At 38.4% G+C, this 21,765-nt stretch overlaps 1 protein-coding gene across 1 annotated transcript in view; it reads left to right on the top strand.

Annotated features, from left to right (window-relative positions):
- STK39 (serine/threonine kinase 39) overlaps nucleotides 1–21,765 on the top strand; it is a 205,771-nt gene that overhangs the window by 51,313 nt on the left and 132,693 nt on the right. Inside the window, exons 3-6 of the mRNA XM_074967495.1 lie at nucleotides 5,082–5,190; nucleotides 6,672–6,813; nucleotides 9,850–9,905; nucleotides 21,620–21,729. Of these exons, the coding sequence (XP_074823596.1) occupies nucleotides 5,082–5,190; nucleotides 6,672–6,813; nucleotides 9,850–9,905; nucleotides 21,620–21,729 (417 nt within the window). The remainder of the gene's footprint in view (nucleotides 1–5,081; nucleotides 5,191–6,671; nucleotides 6,814–9,849; nucleotides 9,906–21,619; nucleotides 21,730–21,765) is intronic.

Here is a 21,765-nt window from a genome sequence, read left to right as displayed (position 1 = left end):
ATATTAAAATGATGGTAATTCTTTATGTGCAAACATCTTATTTCTTCTTCTGCTACTATTCTGCTTGAGCCAGAAATTCCCTCCCACACACAGTTCCTTTGGCTACAAGTGACTGTTGTCCTCCCATGTTGACTCAAACAGATTATAAACATGCACTTGGAAGAGAGTCTTTAGCCAAATACATTAAAAGGCATAGGACCCTGATAATTGTTAGCTCTGTCCTAGCATTGTGATGTCACTGTTTCAAATCAGAGGTGTGTTTTCTCTCTCACTCACACCCCCCCCCCATTGCATCTGTATAACACTTTGAGTATATTTTCCAAGCATTCTATGAGAGCTCTCCTTTTTGAGAATACTGATTGTGTTAAACACTGTACTCTCCTAACAATGCAATTCTTCATAATGTTATACAATAACTGTGATAAATACTTTCCATAGGATGGTATTGGCTTTCATAGTGGGCGAGCACAGAACTGCATTTAATAAGTAACTTATTAGGTAGCTCAAGAATTAAATACTTCTGTTTACAGTGTGTTCTTTCCTTTCTAATATTACATTGTACTTGAATTTCTTTTGTGCTAAATGTCCACTTCACTTTGCAAAGTGAGCTGAATTTGCCATCTTAAACTGCTGCATTTTAGAAAGACAGCCCAACTTCAGTAACTTGATGTGCAAATAGAGATCTTATGTCACTGCTGGTGTCTGCAGAATTGTCTACTACCCTGTGAATCCAGCTGTTTGCTACCAAATGTCAGTGCAAGGGGGTCCTTGTCGTCTTCAACTCAGGCAATATCTACACTGTAAGGACTATAGAAGCACAGCTACGGCACCATAGCTGTGCCGCCATAATCCTGTAGCATAGACCCATCCTACAGGGATGAAGGGGTTTTTTCCATCACTGTAGGAACTCCAGCTCCCTGAGTGACCATAGCTAGCTCAACCAAAAGCATTCTTCCATTGATCTAGTTGTGCCTACACTCGGGGTTATGTTGGCATAGCTACAGCACTCACCCCTGAGCAATGGCAGCTGTCGACCTAAGTTTTAAGTGTAGACCAGGCCTCAGTCTCAGCAAGGGAAACAAAATTTCTATAGGCATATTAAATGTCCAGAATCGCTGAGAAAATGTTATCAATAGTGGTTTGATCATAAAACTGTTACATCAAGGAAACTGATCATGCGTAAATAGGAACATTTCCCGTGAGTAAGGAGTACTTGTGTGAGTAATGACTTGAAAGCTCTGTACTTAGTGGCCAGACTTCCTGAAGGACCTATTCAGTCAAGTGAGTATCTTTAAATATGGTGAAAGTTGCCGTTACTGTTTTGAGTAAGAAGAATATTCCCAAATCACGTTCTTACCAAATGCTACAAGGTAAATCAAACTTTGGCTCATAATGATTCCATGAAGTGAAGAAGAGGAGTCACTGGATTCAGTTCCCTTTTCTGCCACAGACTTCCTGTGTGACATAGGACAAGTCATCTGATTTACCCTGTGCCTCATGAGGTACTTGTTATATCTCACACAAGTGTTTGTGGTGATTAAATCTATGAATGAATTAGGTGCTCAGATTCTATGGCGAAGGCTAGATAGATGACTGTGTTCACTTTCTTTTAAAATAGTTAAGTTAAATGTTACTATGACTCTTGTTAGCCATTATTTTAATAAAATAGACACCTGATTTTACAATTTATGAAATGGGGCTATCAATGACTGCCTCGACCCGATAGCTATTCATCCTGACCTGATAATCAATTCTAAAGTTGAGATTATTTGCGGGGGGTTAGTTTTTTGTTTTTGTTTTTTTAAATTTCTGCATATCACTGTGCTTGCAAGAAAGAAGAGAAACTCTTACAATTTCTTGAGTACACATGGGTTTGAACTGCTTTTAATATATGGAGTCAGCTTGCTGTTTGTTTTTTGCACTTCTGTATTCTTACCTGGCTACTAGCTGTCGTAGCAGAGTCATTAAGCCCAGTTAATGGAAACTCTCTTGCACTCATTTTGGAGCTTAGAGCCACTCTATCAGGCAAATGATCTATCTGATAAATATATAGTTATCCAATGGACTTCTGTGACATTAGGACAAACCTATAAAAAGAAGATCTCTAACAAAAGGGACACAACCATCTGGAAACCAATTATTAAACAATTTTAAAAGTACCTTCAGTTAAACACCTGCTCTGAGTCCTCTCTGCCAATTTTTGTAGCTTTAGTTATATTATTTAAAACAACAACAACAACAACAAAAAACACCAACACCCTGTTTGCATGTGTTTGTATGGTAGACCTTCAGAAACAAGAAAAATATCTACCCATTTAGACTCAGTACTGTGAAAAGCACTTGGTAAGCAGATTTGGGGGGGGGAAAATTAAAAATCCTTTTGCTCATCCTCTTAATCCTGCTAAGTGTTGCACCAAAGGTGGTTTAAAATAGGGTTTCATGCACTTTTTTCAAAGTTGTTGATATCCCAAAGTTGTTGATAGGTGAACCTCCCCACTGCAAGCAAACTTTATGCCTGAGCCAAATAACTGCTATTTGTAGATCGTAAGCTCTGAAATCTTTCGCAATTGAAATTCCCATCCTTCTGCAATACAAGTGGGTTTGTGTGTGTGTGGTTTTGTTTTTGTTTTGTTTTGTTTTTTAATAAATGCAATTAACTGATATTGAGCTAAATGACTTTTGGAGGTGCTTGCTGTAGTAGGTGGTTGTTAGATCACCAGCTAACTGTAGCATAATGTGGACAACTGGAATTTTTTGATCCTTAAATCTTTTTTTTTTTTTAAATGCTTTAAAGTATCTTAAAGATCTTTACAAACAATTTCACCTTGCATGCCCTTTGTAAACATCTGGAGTAAATTTTGCCCAACAGTGACATGCAGGTACCTCTGAGAGACACCAACAGCTGTTTTTACAGCATGAAGTAGCAGTATACAACCGTGAACAAAAAATTACTGTTCAACTGAGAGTACAGGTTAAATTTGTGTCATAATGTGACTTGCGCTGTTGCAACTTGATGTGGACAGCTTTGTTAAGACCCTGACTTTACAAAGAAGTACAATGAGATTATTAATAAATCATGTATGTTTAGGACCTTGGCTTAACATCACAGCAGTCTTTTAGATGAGATTTAAATCACTTTTATTATTCTGATATATAATTCAATGTGGTGAAAATAAACTTGGCCATTTTTTTCTTCTTTTTAGGGTATGTGTACACTGCAATATAAGCCCAGGGCTGGTGGGACTTGAGTCAGCCTATCCATGTTAGGGAACCCTGGACTTGACTGTCAACATTGTATTTAAATCCTATGTTAAGACTTTTCTAACCCATGCTTGAATTTAGGGCTCTGGCATCCACACCAGGGTGCATAGACTCAAGTCAAAGTACCATTTCCTAGATATGATATCGCTAGTGCACACTCCCCAGGTGTGGCCATTCTAGCCCTAGGACCATGGTACAGTGTGGGGAAAAAACTTTACTGCCTGCCCTTCATATTACAGAAAGTTTGAGCAGCCTACCAAACTCTTTGCAAACCGAGGAGGCTCTCTGATAGCGTGCTTGCAGATCTGTGATTAGAAGAGAATGAGTTAATGCTGACCTAAGCTCCTGCCATTCACCGTGGGGTGGGTGAATGGTGGCTTCCATCTTCAGTAGAGTGGATTGTAGATTTTTTTGGGATAGAGGACTAAGGAAGTTGTCCCATGGAATTGTGGGATACATCTGGATGACTCATGGGGCACAAGTTAAACAGGGCTGTGTCTACACTGCAAAGCAATAGGGCTCAGACTCTGGATCCTGGCTAGGCTTGAGCTCGGATGCTCTAGCCCTGCAGGGTCCAAGCCCTGAGTTAATGCAATTGCGGTGTGGACACAAGGGAGGGGTTAGGTTTGAGCCTGGGCTCAAACAGGAGCTTACGTTGCAGTGTAGACATACCATTAGAAGCCTTCAGGTTGACTAAAAAGTGTGGAAGCCAGACATAAACTAGAAACTACATTTTCTTGCTTTTTAAAGAACAGAAATAGCTTGAATGTGTAAAAGTCTGGGAGGCGCTGTCAGAAATACTCTTAAAATGTTAAGTTTTAAAAATAAGAAAATAACCTTGGAAAAGGAGGTCTTGGAGTTAAAGATTCTAGTTACTTTTGTGAATGTGTACAACAGTCTTCCTTGCAACCTATTGCAGTCTGTATTACTTGGTAGTGCTGCTGTGCTGGCCACATTACCTGGTCTCTGCTGATGGTGTACTTGTCTACTAAGTCATTTCCTTTTACTTTTTTTTCTTTAGCTGTGAGCCTGCTTCCTCCACTCAGTTGGCTATGTGGTCTCTACCTTGAACCCCACACTTCACTCCCCTTTTACCACTCTTCCTCTCTGTCCAATGCATTTCCCAATCCTAGAGTTTCCTTACATCAGTTTTTCTCTGTTTCTGTGCTGCCAAGTGCCTTTTGAGAAAAGCCAGGGAGGGTGCAGACTCATTATTCTACAATGGATTTGTTCTCTCCCTTTAATTCCAACTTACATGCCAAGCCTGCTCTTCTCTGTGATCTACTCCCATGCCTTCTACACTTGTAGATTGTCTGTCATCGCTCCCTGTGGGATCGTGACTCTGACAATTCCCTCCCTCCGGAAGAAAAGAGTGGGATCATGGTATCCATCTCCTGGCCAGCTTCCCCTTAATATTCCCCATCTTCAAAACCGGTTCTGTTGCCCAAGGTTCATGTAAACCGTAAGAGTGTGTGTGTGTGTGTGTGTGTGTAAACTATTCTATTCTTGAAAACAACAAGGAGTCTGGTGGCACCTTAAAGGCTAATAGATTTATTTGAGCATAAGCTTTCATGGGTAAAACACCACTTCAGATGCACGGAGTGAAAATTACAGATTCAGGCATTATATAATGACACACGAAGGGAAGGGAGTTACCTCGCAAGTGGAGAACCAGTGTTGACCGGGCCAATTCGATCACGGTGGATGTAATATTCTATTCTCGTATTTCACTTGGGAAGTTATTAATAACATAAAATGATGGTTATAGCAAAATAGAACTGCTTTCTTTCCAGACTGTCCTGTTTTTGCTTTTCTTACAGAAAGAAATTCAAGCCATGAGTCAATGCAATCATCCCAATATAGTGACCTATTACACGTCCTTTGTGGTTAAGGATGAACTCTGGCTGGTTATGAAGTTACTAAGTGGAGGTAAGTAACTGATTTTTTTACTTGAGCTTGTTTAACTTCAGGATGATGTATGATGTCATTTTTATATACACATTCTTTGTATTAATTCATCCAGTCCAAATACCTCCTTTTTTGGGGAAGAGGAAGTAGAGGAACACACTGGTTCAATGGCATAACAGGGATGCTGCTTTTTTAATGTACATTATTCAGGCTGTGTGAGTAAACATGCACTTTTTCCAGATCTAATCAGTTCTAGAATCATTTTCTTCTTGAGCATTAAATTCATTTACTCATTTAAAATAAGAGTAAACAGACTAGTGCAGGTCCTATTTCCCTCATCCTGTCCCTCACCAAGAGAAGGACCAATTCCATGTCATGCATATTAGGCCTGTAGCAGAAGTTGCCTGTTTTCTTCGCTGTGTCACTTTTTTTTTTTTTTGACTGGACGTTTTTAAAAGATTCCCACAGCTTGCATGATTATTGTGGACACTATGAGATCTTAATCATAGCCCTCTCTGGGAGGGGGAAAAGAGGGAAAACACCATGTGTTTGCAGTTGGGAAACCAAATTTTTCCTTGCTGGCAAATAACTTACTCTATCATCTTGTGTTACTAAATGTTCTCTAAGATCTGTTCTGATGGCAGCAGATGACTAGTCTACGTCTATGATCAGAAAACAAATGTGGAAAATCTGCCTAAAATAACAGTTTGTTACTTGGGCTTCACTGAAATGGAGAAAATACTAAGCAATAATACGAAATACCATCTTTGTTGGCCAACAGTTAATGACTAGCTAGAGCAGCTGAGGACACAAAATGAAGCCAAATGATCATTAATACCCTAGCTAGTTACTGTCAGGAAATGCCTAACTGAAAAGACAATGTTACTATTGCAAACTGTGACTCTAATTAAAAACAAAAGCTTTGTTCTGAAAAGTGATACGTCACAGTGCACGTTGCCAAGGGCGCAGTGCTCTCCTTAGAATACTTTTCATTACTATGCACAATTTTCGTCTCCAGTCCTGCAACTGGGTCTCTATAGGCCTGGGATTTGGCCTACATTGATCTGAGTGAAGAATTGGGACCTTGGATTGTAAACTCTTGAGGGCAGGAAACATGTTCTAGTCTGTTTTGTGTAGCGGTTGTATAAACTTGCAATGATATTGAAATGTATAACAACAGTAGGGTAATAAACAAGTAAGCAGAAAGTTGAATGCTAGCTTTTTTTTTAACAGAATGATTTTTTGGAGCAATCTGTGCACTTTATTCAAACACCTGGTAGTTGAGGGTCTCTGTGCAAACCTACAAAGATTTTTTTTAAATTGAAGCAGAATAGCTTAATAGGAGTAAAGAAGTGTAAATATTCAAATGTAGGAACTAATAGAGACCAGATTTTTCTGATATCTCAATAATCACTGTAGTAAGACTGCTCAAACAGGTTGTTTATGACTTGTTTTCCCTCCCCTTCACCCTGCCCCCATGGAAATCCGGCTTTTCAATTTAGGTTCAATGCTGGATATAATAAAGTATATCGTCAACAGAGGGGAACACAAGAATGGTGTCCTTGAAGAAGCTATAATAGCAACAATTCTTAAAGAAGTTTTGGAAGGCTTAGATTATCTACACAGGAATGGGCAAATTCACAGGTAGGAGCATGTATACAGTGAATTGTAGTCTTAATATGCATCAATAGTCTTCACTATGGCTGACACTGGTCAGTCCTGATAGGTTGGTTAAGTGAATTAATTGATGCTTTTCTCAAAGTATTAAAGGACTGTGTTCAATAATTCTTGGTGGCAAATAGCACAGTTTAGGCAGCTGGTGTTTCTTGACTGGTTTATCATTTTTATCTTGTACTGTGTGTCTGTATCCAACTGTTCTGTCTCTTCTACATAAAGTGCAAGCTCTTTGGGCCTTTGACCCTCTTTTTGTTATGTTTGCATGGTGCATAGCGCAATAGAGGCCTGATTTGGGCCCCCTAGTGAATATTTGTGCCTTCATAGCTATGAATCAACGCTTAAGTTTTTTGGTATGTGTTTTCCTCTGACTTAATATAAGCCTACTTTTGAAGGACCCATGAACACCTTTAGATTTTTTTTTTTTTAAATATTTTGTATCTTAGTAAATGTCCACTTTTTGTCTACTTTCCCCACTGACTCCTAAGGTATAGATCACATGTAATTTTATATTTCTTCCATTCACTCAGGCTACTCTATATGACTGCTATAGTGATATACCAGTTACTTCCATGACTTAGAGTTTTGGTGTCAGAAACACTATATGTTGACCTCATGAGTATTGTTGGTTAAGACAAGGTTGGCTTTAAGGACGAGACTTCCAACAGTTTCTTTGCTTCATCCAGTAGTGTCTTTATTTATTTTTTTAATTGTTTTGATTTCAAAAGGTGATAGATAAATACTGTAAACAAATGTCCTAAAACGGTACAGCACAGGCCCAATGCAATATTAGTTTGTTGCACTTATGTAGTATGTTTAATCTTCAAACTGCTTTTTACAAATAAGCCCCCTCTTGTCAAATTAAGACATTTTCCTCACCTGGAACCTGTGTTTCTTGAATTCCAATCTAGACCTTCAAAGGATGTGCCACAAACCTTAATTTGTTGCCCATGTTAAATAGAGGAAGAGTCATTACAGTCTAATGGTCGCTCTGGATTAGGGAGAGATTTTTCTCAGCTCTTTTTGTAATGGGGCATAAGAAGCTTGAGAAGAGCAATAATTCTCTTAAATTATACAGCCGCAGCATGGAAGCATTGTTTACAGTAGAATCTTTTTCTTCTTGCCCAAATGGGTTGGGACACTAAATTAAACAACTGGAGTTGCTACTTCCAAAATGGCTCGTGTTTTTGTTTTTCCCTTCACCACCACTTGCTCCCCTATTAAAATATATCAATGAGTGAAGAGTTAGTCAATGACAGCAAGTGCTAATTCTTTTCAGTAGATCCTAGGAAGATGGACTACTCAAATGCTTTTTTTTTTTTTTTTTTTTACTCTGCTTATTGAAAGGAGCAGTTTAAATGGGTATAAATCTGTAATTTTAAAAATGCCCAATCCTACGACGACTTATGCTTAAAGTTAAAAACAAATAGTGCCACTAGATGTGTGAATAAACTCACTGAATTCAACATTAAGCATGAGCAGATGTCTTTGTAGGATTGAGTTGTAGAGTTTGATCTAGTCTGACTTCCTGTATATCACAGGCCACCAACACCAGTAATACTAACCCCGTAACCAAAATGAGACCAAAGTATTACAGCTCACCTAAGTACGTGTATAAACCACCTATGCATTACGTTAGGTGTAAATTTACAGTAAATTATTTAATCTCTTCCCATAAATTTGGTTAGAGCATTTTAAAGAAAGCAGTTTTATTTCTTAAAATTATTGCTGCAGTTAGGGTAGTTCCTCACTGTAGAATTTTGAAAAGTTTCATTGGATTGTTAGGATGGAGACATCTAGGGTCAACCTCTGCACTGTTGTTAAGGTGCAGTTCCCTTGAGGTCACTGGAGTTGTCCATTTACATCAAAGCTGAATTTGGGCCCTTAGTTTCCATTCAAAATGGATTTGGCTTTTGTTCCTACTGGTAAGACACAATTTCCTAGCTGCAAGGGAACAGCTTACCCAGGGGAGGTGGTGGATTTGCTGTCACTTGGAGTATTTAAGACCTAGATTTCTTTCTAAAAATATCATTTAATCCAGTTTCTGGGGGAAACTCTACAGACTGTGCAGGAGGGTTGGCCTGGATTGCCTCCTTAATCTCTTCTGGCTTTGGAATCTGTGAACCCCCCCATCTCCTTCCTTCGTGGGCCCTGGGGAGGATAGGATTGCCTACCTTGCCTCAAGCTCGTAATTATTGCAGTTCTGCATTAAGATAATGACTCATGTTCCAGCCAGTTGCCTGCATGAGTCAGGAAGGAATTTTTTTCCTGATGCACAACTAGCTAGATGTGTTCTGGGTTTTTTTTCTGCCGTCCTCTGAAGCATCAGAGGTTGGCCTCAGCTGGAGATGGGGTGGACTGGTGCTCTGAGGTGGTACAGAGCAGTCTTCTCTTAGATGAATGGCTGGTGTCTTTCTCTCATGGTCAAGGTTAAACTGATCTCCAGAGTTGGGATTGGGAAGAAAATTTCCCTCAAGACAAATTGGCAGGAACTTTTGAGGTTTTTTGCCTTCTGCTGCAGCATGGGGCATGGACTTGCCTGCTAGCATCATCTGGGTCTCTCTCGCCTAATCACTTCTCTGCCGTTGCTCTCCTGTTCTCTGCCTGTGGCAGAGAGAAGACTGAAATGCTTTGGTCTAAAGTCATTGGGCTCAATATGGAGGTATTTGAGTGAAATTTGATCTCATACACTGGGCATAGTCCTAAATGGGTCCTTCTGGCATTAGACTCTGAAAGAATGCAAGCTCAGTTTTGCACATCTTATTTCCTTTTATGCAAGCTAACAAAATTTTGTTCCTTCCATTTCCTCCCCACCCCCTTTATTTTCAATGTCCATGGAGCGTCTTTGCTAGCTAATTTCAGATCAGATAATCAACATGTTTTGAGTGGTTGAACCTTTTTACTAATTTTTACATTTGTCTTATGAAGCTTTCTGTACAATAGCTATAATCACACATTATGAAATTTATTCAGAAAGTTAACTCTCTTCTGATTTGTGCATTATAGGGATTTGAAAGCTGGCAATATCCTTTTGGGTGAAGATGGCTCAGTACAAATAGCAGGTAATGATGATGATTGAGGCCTGTCAGTCAGTCAAGGACAAATGGAAATGAAGCTAATCTGGGTTAAGTGATACCTTTTCAGCCCCCCCCCCCCCCTCGGAAATGCTGTAGTATCTCTTGGGTTACCAACTTCATAATGTAAGGGTATCAGCTGAAAAATGTGGTGCAATAGCCCAGTTTGAGACTACACGATCTCCAAAGCAACAGTAAAGCATCTGAGCAGCATATATCCTGGTTGCCTTACAATCCATACCAACAGCGTCAAAAAACTTATTTCCCAGCATCTTGTAACAATCCGCATCCGTGGGAGAACTTGTTACCCAGACTTAGCAATTCACTTTGTCCTCTGCATTATGTCATGAACTGTATTTCTGTAACTTATTCCAATACATCATGGTGACTTTAAAATCTACACTAAAATATAATGGAGATGTCTTTACAGTGACCTTGGCCTCAAGACTCTTCTTGAAAATGTGTGGAAGGATGTTTAGGAGAAAATGCCTCCCTTTCCACTTTTAGCATCTCATTGTTTCATGACGGACACTCCAATAATTTCTAAGGCCTCTTAAAGATCAGGTTATAAAACATATACTTTCCTTCTTAGTGGTAGTCTGCCTATAATATCAACCAAATAAGTTGTTAATTCTCATGATTGCTAGCCACTAGGCTGCATAAGTTTAAAAGAAGCTTTGAACATGCCATGGGTTGTTCACATGACTTTTTGCATTTTTTTTGTTTTTTGTTTTTAAATAACGTCTACAAGGGCATGGAAATAACGCTGAACAGAGCAGAAGCTATTAGTAGATTAGCTATCAAGAGTAAGTCACGAATTAGAAAAAGGTTAGTTTTCAGCTTGTGAGCAGAAATCTCCTTTGAATTAAACAGGGATTTGGAGCAATCAAATTTTTGAATTGCTCTGCTCCAGCTCTACTCCGGCACCAATAATAACTACTCCAGCTCCATTCTGCGCTCCAACTCAAATTAATTTTTAACTAAATAAAAAAGTGCATACTGTAATTTTGAAAAAACATTATTTTTATTCAGACTTAAAACAACTTAAACGTCATCAACAATGATACAAACTAGAATCATTGATAATACATTCTGTAAAAAATTATTGCAGATATCAAGTTGTCTTTCATAGCCTTTCATGCCACAAATCATTTAAAATTAACTTTAAAGCTGAAAACAGTAGCTCTACAGTAGCTTGAGTTGTTGGCATGCTCGAAGCAATTCTACAAGCAGCTTGAATGTGGTGTGGGTAGCTGTGAATGGCCTCAAAAACAGACTTAACTTTTAGCCTACCAATAGACTCCATCGCCTCACAATCTTCCCGAAAGTTTCTCTCAAATAATGCTTCATTATAATTATGTATCGCAGAAACTTGCTGCCGTCTTTCTTGTTTATCCAGTTCCTTTTCGAAGGTGTCATCTTCTGAAGAATTGGTGCTTAAATTGTCTCCATTTCCCTGTGATGGTTGAAGATGTCTCAGGGATGGACGCTCGAACAAGTTCAGAGTGGAGACGGAAGTTTGAGAACAGCTGCTATTTCTGAAGGATGTGAACTTTCCGAAACCGCAGATTCGATTGTTGACTCCTTTTGTTGTGTTTCGTTTTTCTTCAACCTCTTTCGCCGAGTTCAAATGTAATAATAGATTTTGTTTTTCGAGTCATCGAGCAATATCAAGGAGCCCTTCCTTTGCCTTTGGTATTTCCTTGAGGTAAGAAGAATCCGATACCGTGGGTCAACATAAACTCCAGCAAGGAAAGGAATATTGTCAAAAAGCTTCTCTTTGCGTTTCTGCATGGAGGATAGAATTCCTTCTGCAATTTGTCCACCATTTTCTTGCAAGAATTTTGACAATTTTTGCCATTCCTTCATTAAAACTCCCAGGGTTACATTGACAGCTTGAAGATTCACAGTTTGGTTCGGCTTTGCCAAGAGGTCTCGCATGTTCTTCACTTTGTCGCATTCAGCTTTTGTTAACTTGAGTTCTCCTGTTCCAGCAGCGGCCACTTGTTCACAGTAAGATTGAAAAATGAGAAGCCGATCAATCATCGCAAATGTTGAACCCCAGTGAGTGGCAGTATCCAATGATTGAATTACCCCATGTAGATCAAGCAGAACACTTCGAATACTTGGGGTTCATAGTTTGACAACGACTTGTCGAATTTTTGCCAGAAATTTCTTCGCATGTTCTTTGTTAATCCATCCCAGGTTGCCAACTGAAGAGTGTGAATACCACACCTCATTAGTTAGACTTTTGAGTCGTCCTCATGAAGCCATGTTGGAAGTGTGAGTCTAGGGTTATTAACCCATTGCGCAGCAGCATCCATGTTGAGTTCGATTTAATCCATTCCTTTAGCACCTTCATCAGGCAAAATAGCTTCAGTTCTGTCCACATCCCTGTTCTCAGAGCTAGAAATGGTTTCATTTTCCTCACTGAAATTTTTGACGGCACATGTCATGTTTGTTGCATTGTCAACGCAGATGCTCAGCACTTGCATTTCACTGATCCCAAATTTTTCTAAAATAGCTTTTGCTTGACTTTTCACGTACGAAGAATTGATGCCCTTCAGTGTCGATTTATGTCCAAGGTTTTTGCCACAGCTTTATCTTTTCCTTCTTCATAGTACTGAGCATTGATTGCAAGGAAATTTCTGTTTCCATGGGTTGCAGCATCCATTTTCAGTAGCACAGTTTTTGCTCCAAAGCTTTCTTGAGCTCTTTGCGACCAGACTCAGCTGTGCTGACAACTAAATGATGAACCGCATTGTGCCCTGTCGAAATGCCAAGCTGCCAACGCATTTCACCTGCAATTTTTTGGAATCCTTTGTTCTTTAGCCTGAAGGTAGTGAGTGGTGTTGAACTCAAGCAAACCATTTCCATCAGCCCTTCACGGAAAGTATTGGCATCCATGGTGACTGTAACCTTTGAGGACTTCAAATGAGTCAAGTTTTGTTTGCTCAATTTTGGGTTTCTTTTCAGATGAAGCTCCGGGGGAAAAAAAAACTTTTTTCTCCAGGAGTTTTCAAAGAGTCAGATGAACATTGTTTAGCCGCGTCAGCCTTCTGTTTTGCCTCATCTTCCTGGTCCTTTTTTGTAACCAGAGCTGCATGGTTTTCAGGATGGTTACATTTTACATGCCGCCAAAGGTTGAAACTTTTCACAGCGCTTGTTTCACTTGTCTTGAAGCTACATGGTTTGAGCTCCCCATTCACTTCCTTTTCCTACCTTGCACATTGCCAGTTTCTTCTTTGCTTTTCCCAAAAGCCCAAATTTGGGTTTTTAAAATTCAAAAGTAAAGACGTCATTGAGATCCTTTTCCGTAAATCGGCTATCAATCATTTTGGGGGGGCAGATTTGATTTTTTTGTTGTGGTTTTTTTTTTTGTTTGTTTGTTTTTGAAGCCATGGCCAAATCTTCTTGTGCTGCTACCACATCCAAATGTTTATGATCTTTGAAAAGCAATGAACAAAAGCATTACATTTTTTTTCTTAATGTACCTGCTTGTGATATCTTAACCACTTAAGGTTCTTCGAATTTATTTTGGATTTTCTGGACAAAAATGATCGCATTTTCTTTTTATACAAAATTGTTATTAAAGTATATTTAATATTTTAACATGTTTCTTGCAGTTTTAATGAAGTAAAGTATTTTTAATATACATAATATAAATTTTTATTTATATATTGCAAGTTAGTTTTTCTTATGAAATTTTGTGGTAAAATATTTGAAATATTTTCCAAGTTTTTAATTAATATCTCAAAAATGCTTTCATATAGATATATCAATGAAATTTGGTATGTGCCGTAACGTTAGTACGTGCTATCACTGTTCTACAACATTAATTGTTGGGAAGTAACGAGGCTACACGTTACAAGGTTGAAAATAAACTTTAATGGGAAAGCGGATTCAAATTGCAAGCACAGTCCTTTTAGTAAAGAGAGCAAATTTTCGGAAATATGTTTTTCCTTCATCAGGATGGAAACATTGTACAAGATAGAACATATTATTTGCTCTATCTTGTACAATGTTTCCATCCTGATGAAGCAAAAACATATTTCTGAAAATTTGCTCTCTTTACTAAAAGGACTGTGCTTGCAATTTGAATCCGCTTTCCCATTAAAGTTTATTTCCAACGTTCTATCATACAACATCATTCAAATAAAATTATTTAAACTACAGGCGTCGTGAACTGGGGGGACTGGGCCAATTTTATCAATGTTTTTTAAATCTTGACTATTTAACAGATACAACTCTGGAATATAATTTAATGCTAAAAATGCATTAAAATGGTCCTCTTAATTTATTTTGTATCATTAACTGTTTCCAAGAAAACTGTTTAAAAATTTTAATCATCTTAGATGCTTAGAATTATACAAACAATTTTACTTATTTTTCAACTTTGGAACCATACATTTTAAACATAATAATAAATAATAACCAAAAATTAAGTTATTATGGAACATAATATTACCGCTCGTAGCCAGGGGCAGTCGATGAGAAGCCTTTCTTGAAATATCAAATAAAAATGAACAGCCGCCAGTTTGGGGCACCTATGGTTTAAATAATTTTGGATAATGTAATATGGTAGCACATACTAACGCTAAGACACAGACATAATTTCATTACTTTATATTAAAGTGTTTTTGAGATATTAATCAGAAATTAACTTTTCATCACCTCTTTGAAGGGACTGTAGCTCCCTTAGGAAGAATTTTAGGACACGTGTTCACAAACGTTTTTTCTTAAAATGACCTAAGGATTCACCCCCAAAGTTGTGTTGGACATTTTCCAATCACTCTGGATATATCACAAAAATCACTCCTAATTTATGCAAAAATCACTCCTAATTTCTATGTACTGTATATTTATATGCCTGCTTAACACAACTTTTTCAGTAATTTTAAAATTACAAACAACGCTACCAAAAGACCATTGAACAGATGACACATAAAATAAGTCCGCCAGAGTGATATGGGAGCATGTACAAATGAACAAATGTACCGGTAACGGGAGCCTGTGTGAAAAATGAGCTTGTGGTTAATATCTCTTGCAATATCTTAATATACCAATAAACAAAAACATTATATATATTTTTTGCAATATACCTGTTTGTGATATCTTAAATGTTGTGTCTTGCGTCACACTTTTCCGTAATCGCAGCACTCAGCGCATCTCGTTGATCAACCCTTACAAAAGAAGTATCAACACACACTTATCTAACTAATCTATGCAAGTACGTACTTGCCTAACCTTGGCACAAGGGTGGGAGCAGTCTGCAGTGTTGCCAGATGTCTGATGATTATCTGATTCTTTAATAAAACATATCTCCAAAAAAACTTTGTAATTTTGTATCTGTGTGTTAAATCTTGATTTCGGCCGAAGTGAGAATAACTGTGACATATTACTTAAAGTGGTAAAGTAGATGTTAATATCAATTGTTATACAATCTGAAACTTTTTGGACTTTCTTGCTAAATATCATTCATTTTGGATTGAAAATGGAAGAAAAAAAAAAACCTGGATGGGGGAGCAGTCAAGTTTTTCTGTGCTCCGGCTCCGCTCCAGCTCCGGGCAAAAACCTGCAGCTCCACTGCTCCACACTCCAGCTCTGGGCTCCACTCCAAAGCCCTGGAATTAAACAGAAGTAACATGTGGAGGTTTGACCTTTTTCCCCCAAAAAATCTAATATTAAAATTAATGGGACATTTAAATCTTCAGTTGATTTTTCTATTTAATGTTAAATTGAAATAAAAGGAAATAATTGGGCAGACTTCTAGCTGTACCTGAAATCACATGGCTTCAAGTGTAGGACATATCAGGCAATTGCTGAGACACTGTAACTTAACTAAAACGTTAGTTCAAGTATTTGAGATCCACTCGTTTTATAAAGGAATTACCCCAAATTGTATCCATGTGATTGCATTAGATTTTTGAAAAAGCGGTCTCAATTGATTTTGTTAACTTTGGATACTCTAACTATACTTTTGATCCTATGAAGGTCATGCAGTCCCTCTCATGAGTAATACTGTCTTTCTTGCCAGGATTACCATATGTCTCTTTGGACAGTACATCACTGCGTCTTACTGTAGTTAGAATCCCTGTGATTAGTTCTATGTCTTCTTTCCATTCCTGTCCTTGGCATTACTCTCGGTGAGTAAGCCCCTTCACTGTGCTGTGAAGTCATGCAGTGCATCCAGAATTAAGGAAACTCCATGACTGTGTGGACATATGGCATGTATCCTGTGGCATGTGGTTTTTATGGCACACTTCCTAGCTAGAAGGCTATTCCACATCTTCACCTGGGGAGAATATTTGAATCTGAACTGTCTTTGCGAGTCCTGGCTGGTTTGCGCAGTTCCTGTAATGTGATTTGTTGTAAATCCAGCAATAAATGAAAGCAGAAATGCAAGATGAAAACATTTGAGGAGCTGAGAGTCATCAATTTTGATTTTTTACAGTCTATTTAAAAAAAAATCTTCTATTTTTTCAGCTTTGTGGGTGCTCTGTATTTTCAGTTTGTATGTATTTTTTCTTTCAAAGTCATAAAAATGGTCGCAATCAAAAATCATTTTTCATTGAAAACTTTATATGCCTCCCTTTGTTAACAATTACACCTCTGATTTCTATAATTTAAAGGATTCCTGGCCACAGTATTGGTGGCTTTGCATAATAAAGTTCAGTTCAAAATGAGAAATGTACAAAGACAAAATGGTTTATTGTTTAATGTTAAATTTTGTAAACAATGATATTTGAAAGTGTAATTGCCCTTCAGTATTCTCGCTTTTTGCAAAGTGCTAAGGCTAACAAATACTGGCGTTCATTTGTGTATGACAAATGAGAAACAGAATCTATATGGACTTAGAAGCGTATTAAATATTTAATTAGGCTCTTCAATCTTCAAAGAAATTGAAGTGCAGGAAAGATGTCTAGTCGCAGACCCTGGGGTAGCGGAACAGAGTTGGCTAGGGGGAATGTAGCAAACCTTTTGTTGCATGGTTTGGAATTTTTAAAAATTCCAAACTTTTTTTTCCTCTTTCTGTTCACTACAAGGGAGAAGTGAAAGTTTTTCAGCCTACTCTTAACTAAATGGTTCTAAAATCATTACTGGCCCATAGTCCTATAGCCTATTAAATACCAATAAGATTGTAACATCTAGTGCCTTGTGCAAGAGATAATTAGTACTTCATCGATGTTTCAGCCTTCTAGGCAAGTCAAGCTTAGAGAATATAAAAAAGCCGTGGAATAAGTGAAGGAACAGAAACCCAAGTCAAGATAAGGAGCACACACTAATGAACAATCCTCCCTTGTTATCACAGTTGGAGACTGAGGGGGAACTGAAAGAAGGTATGGGCTGTTTGGTAAAGTTTTTACTTTAATCAGTATAAGTGACAGTTCTGTGGTAATCTTAGAGTGTGCAGCTTTAGTAATCTAGGGAAAAGGTCTTTCATTTCCACTTCGTATGTAGCTGTGGGTGCAAAACCCTTAAATTTCAGCAGGCAGGTCTTCTACTGTTCATTGATGTGGCTACGAATGACCACAGAACAGATTGTGTTTAACCAGACTCTTTTCAGATGCTTTTGAGGCTGCCCCTCAGTATTAATCTGAGTTTTAAGCCTGGGAAAGTAGCTGGGTCTTGCAGAGTGTTGTGAAGCTCTCCATATTTATTAGAAAGAAAAGGTTTAAAACTTACCACCTAATTTTGATTTTTTAGAGGAAACTTCAGCCAAAACAACATAGTTTTAGAGCTCTGGGTACAACGGGCACCATGACCTCTATTCACCAGCATTTTATTACAGAGTAACCTCCTCTGAATCCAGGGAAAAATTGGGATCTCTTGGGTACCACAGTGTAGTAAAAGTTGGCAAGTACTGATTTAGTACTGGTGACTCTCTTCTGTCATCTGCTATATAATAGAATTGTCTAATGACTCTTTTTTTTTTTTTTTTTTTTTTTTATTTGCAAGAAGGAGTATGAAGTAGGTTTGTCACCAAATTTGAAATAGTTGTGCGTGAGGTTAAAGTCGGAGCTCAGCAACCAGTTGTGCTGTGGCATCATCAGGGATACTGTTCCTGACAGCTTGTATTCCATCTGTGTGTGGGATGTTTGTGTAGAGAGCCTCTACATCCATGGTGGCTAGGATGGTGTTTTCTGGAAGATTACCAATGCATTGTAGTTTTCTCAGGAAATCAGCGGTGTCACGGAGATAGCTGGGAGTGCTGGTGGTACAGGGGTTGGGAGGCAGGCCGGCCAGTCCTTGCCCACAGACAACCCGCCAACCTGAAGCATATTCTCGCCAGCAACTACACCCCGCACCATAGTAACTCTAACTCAGGAACCAATCCATGCAACAGACCTCGATGCCAACTCTGTGCACATATCTACACCAGCAACACCATCACAGGACCTAACCAGATCAGCCACACCATCACTGGTTCATTCACCTGCACATCCACCAGTGTAATCTACGCCATCATGTGCTAGCAATGCCCCTCTGCTATGTATGTCAGCCAAACTGGACAGTCCCTATGTAAAAGGATAGATGGACACAAATCAGATATTAGGAATGGCAATATACAAAAACCTGTAGGAGAACACTTCAGCCTCCCTGGACACACAATAGTAATTTAAAGGTAGCCATCCTGCAGCAAAAAAAATTTCAGGACCAGACTTCAAAGAGAAACTACTGAGCTTCAGTTCATTTGCAAATTTGACACCTTCAGCTCAGGATTAAACAAAGACTTAATGGCTAGCCAGCTACAAAAGCAGTTTCTCCTCCCTTGGTGTTCACACCTCAACTGCTAGAAAAGGGCCTCATTCTCCCTGATTGAACTAACCTCGTTATCCCTAGCCTGATTCTTGCTTGCATAATTATACCTGCCTCTGGAAATTTCCACTACATGCATCCGATAAAGTGGGTATTCACCCACGAAAGCTTATGCTCCAATACTTCTGTTAGTCTGTAAGGTGCCACAGGACTCTTAGTCTGGATCTGTAAAAGTGGCAAACACAGCTACCCCTCTGATACTCTCTCTGCAAAGTGGCTTGGGTACCTGAGCTTAATGCCTGTTGACTTTCTCCCTGCACTGTACTCAGTGAGACTTGGGGTCATCTATGCATATGCTGCTTTTGAAAATGGACTCATCCTATGTCACTTAAATGCTTTGGAAAATCTTGCCACTCATGTATTAACTCACTGTGTGTGTGAGGCTGTCCCACTCCCACCATTCTTTCCACTTGCAAGACTCTTAAGAGGCTTCATAAACACACATAGTTAACTTCTCTTCCTTGGCAGCTGCCTGTACATTGCTACTGTCGCTTACCACGAATGTGTAACACTGTTTGCTATCTAACTTCTTCAGTTTTGTCCACTTCCCTTTTCCCATTTGGTTAAGTGGCCTAACAATACAGGAAAATGTCAATGCTAAAGGCACAGTATTGGGTTAGGACAGGGGAAATCAAGCCTCTCTGAACCTTTGAGTAAACAACCGGTATGTTTTAAAGAATCTATATCTGAGATACAAAGCTACTCAGTGAAGGAACGCTTTTTGTTATCATGACTTTTGTTCTTGTTCCTCCTCTATATATGACTTGTCAAACACTGCAGTCTCCAGCTAGTTTAATATGCATTTGAAAGTTCTTCATATCTGTGAAGTCATAAAACAGAATATATACTTATCTATGGGGCAGTATTTGGGTGATTATTATGAAGCTAATGCACCAAATAGGTGCATAGAAATAAAATTTTAAAAATGTGGTACACAGGCTTAAAGATATAAACAAATGTGGCCTGAAAAACAAAGCTAAAACCAGCTCTCATCTGCATAACTCATTTCATGAAAAGTTAATGAATAAGCTAGAACTGAAATATAGACAACTAGTTAATAAAATAACATTTCTTCATACTTCAGTACTCAGTGCAGAATTGCGTGGTTAGATAGAAGGACTCTGTTCAGAAGACATTACCCATTACAGAATATTGACAAGTCCTAAAGCAGCAACTCCTAACCTATAATGTGTTATATAAAACAAAAGTGCTTCATGCAGCAGGCCCAGATTCTCAAGGATCTTGCTTTAATCCTTACCAAACAAGTTGCAGGTCAGGTCCCTGAAAACCATATTTAGATGGCAAACTTAAATGCATTGTTTCTTCTGTGTTTATCAGTATAGGAGGAAACCAAAAAAGACAATCTACTTGTAATGCACTTACTGGATGCACACTTGATAATGGTTTTGTGGAGAGTAATGACAAAGTATCAGTGACCAAACTCTAATCCCATTTTAAACCAAAGGCAAAATCCTAAATGCTGATCCCCCATCAAAGTCAGTGGGGAAACGAATGTGAGTGGGTCCAGGTTTGGGTCTGTAATGTCTCAAATAAAGCCCTACTTCAGTTATGCTGTTAAAGAACAAAAATGTATAATACACAGCCATATGTTGAGAAGACTGGGTTCAAGTTTGAGTAAACTCTTGAATTAAGGAGTGCATTCAAGTCCTTTGAATCAATTTTTAAAAAGTAATTGTTGAGAATTGCTTGCTTAAAAAGGAGAAAGCATAAGAAGCTGTGTTCGTAGCAACAACAAGCCCTTTAATGTTCTCTGTTCAAAAATGGTGTCTAATTGCAGGGTATATTAAGATACAGAACTCTGTAGTCCAGCATAAGAGCATCAAATGTTGCACTGATTTCACAAACTGTACGGATAATATAAAAATCCCAAATACTTCTAGAGGAAAAGACTGAATAATACAGCAGAAACAATGGTGTCTATGTTCTGTAGCTGGTTCCTGACCAAGAATATAGCTTTTTTTAATTGTCCCTGTTGCCTTACTTCATTCATGATTTTAATTCCTTTCTTTGCTGTGGTCTCCAGAGGTCTTTGCAGATGGGCACTTTTTAAATAAAAAGTTAAAAAAAAAAAAAGAGAGAGAGAGAGAAATCGACAAGCCCAGAAAAAGTAAGGAACCTTAGAAGTAGGGTAGAGTGATCAGAAAATAATACAAATTTGAAAACTTGGTGGCTCAATTCCCTTGGAAGGCAAATGGAATGTAATTGAATACTCTTCGAATATGCCAAAATTACTGGGCCAGTTGGAAATACTGCAGTCTTTTAAGATCAGAACAACCATACTGGGTTAGACTAATGGTCCGTCTAGCCCAGTATCCTGTCTTCTGACAGTGGCTGGTGCCAGATGCTTCAGAGGGAATGAACAGAATAGGCAATTTTGAGTGATCTCAAAATGTTGTCTAGTCTCCTCTACTGGCAGTTTGGAGGTTTAGGGACACCCGGAGCATGTGTCCCTGACCATCTTGGCTAAATTGCCATTGATGGACCTATCCTCCATGAACTTATCCAGTTCTTTTCTTGAACTCAGTTATATTTGTGGCCTTCACAACATCCCATGGCAATAAGTTCCCCACGTTGATGATGTGTTGTGTATTTGTTTTTTTAACCTGATGTCTGTTAAGATGACCTTAACAGAAGATTGTGAACAGAGGAAGATAAGGCTGTTGTTCTGTGTGTCTAACATTTTTGTGTAGTTCTGCCAGCTGTAAAAAGATAACTCTTCAGCTGAATTTAATTATAAAAAAGATTTTATAATTGGACTCCTATTTTAAAATGTATATATATTTCTTTTCTGTTTAGTTTTGGTATGGGGAAGAGGGTGAACTTTTAACTTTTTTTTTTTTTTTTTCAAATGTGTGTTCCAGATTTTGGTGTTAGTGCATTTTTAGCAACAGGAGGCGATGTTACCCGTAACAAAGTAAGAAAAACCTTTGTTGGGACCCCATGTTGGATGGCACCTGAAGTCATGGAACAGGTATCTTTATGACTAATGAAATGCACTTGTATCTTA

The sequence above is a fragment of the Natator depressus genome, chromosome 11 (genome assembly GCF_965152275.1).
Source record: "Natator depressus isolate rNatDep1 chromosome 11, rNatDep2.hap1, whole genome shotgun sequence".
NCBI classification, from domain to species: domain Eukaryota; kingdom Metazoa; phylum Chordata; order Testudines; family Cheloniidae; genus Natator; species Natator depressus.
The sequence above is the reverse complement of the archived record's forward strand: the minus strand, read 5'-3'. Positions and strand labels throughout refer to the sequence as shown.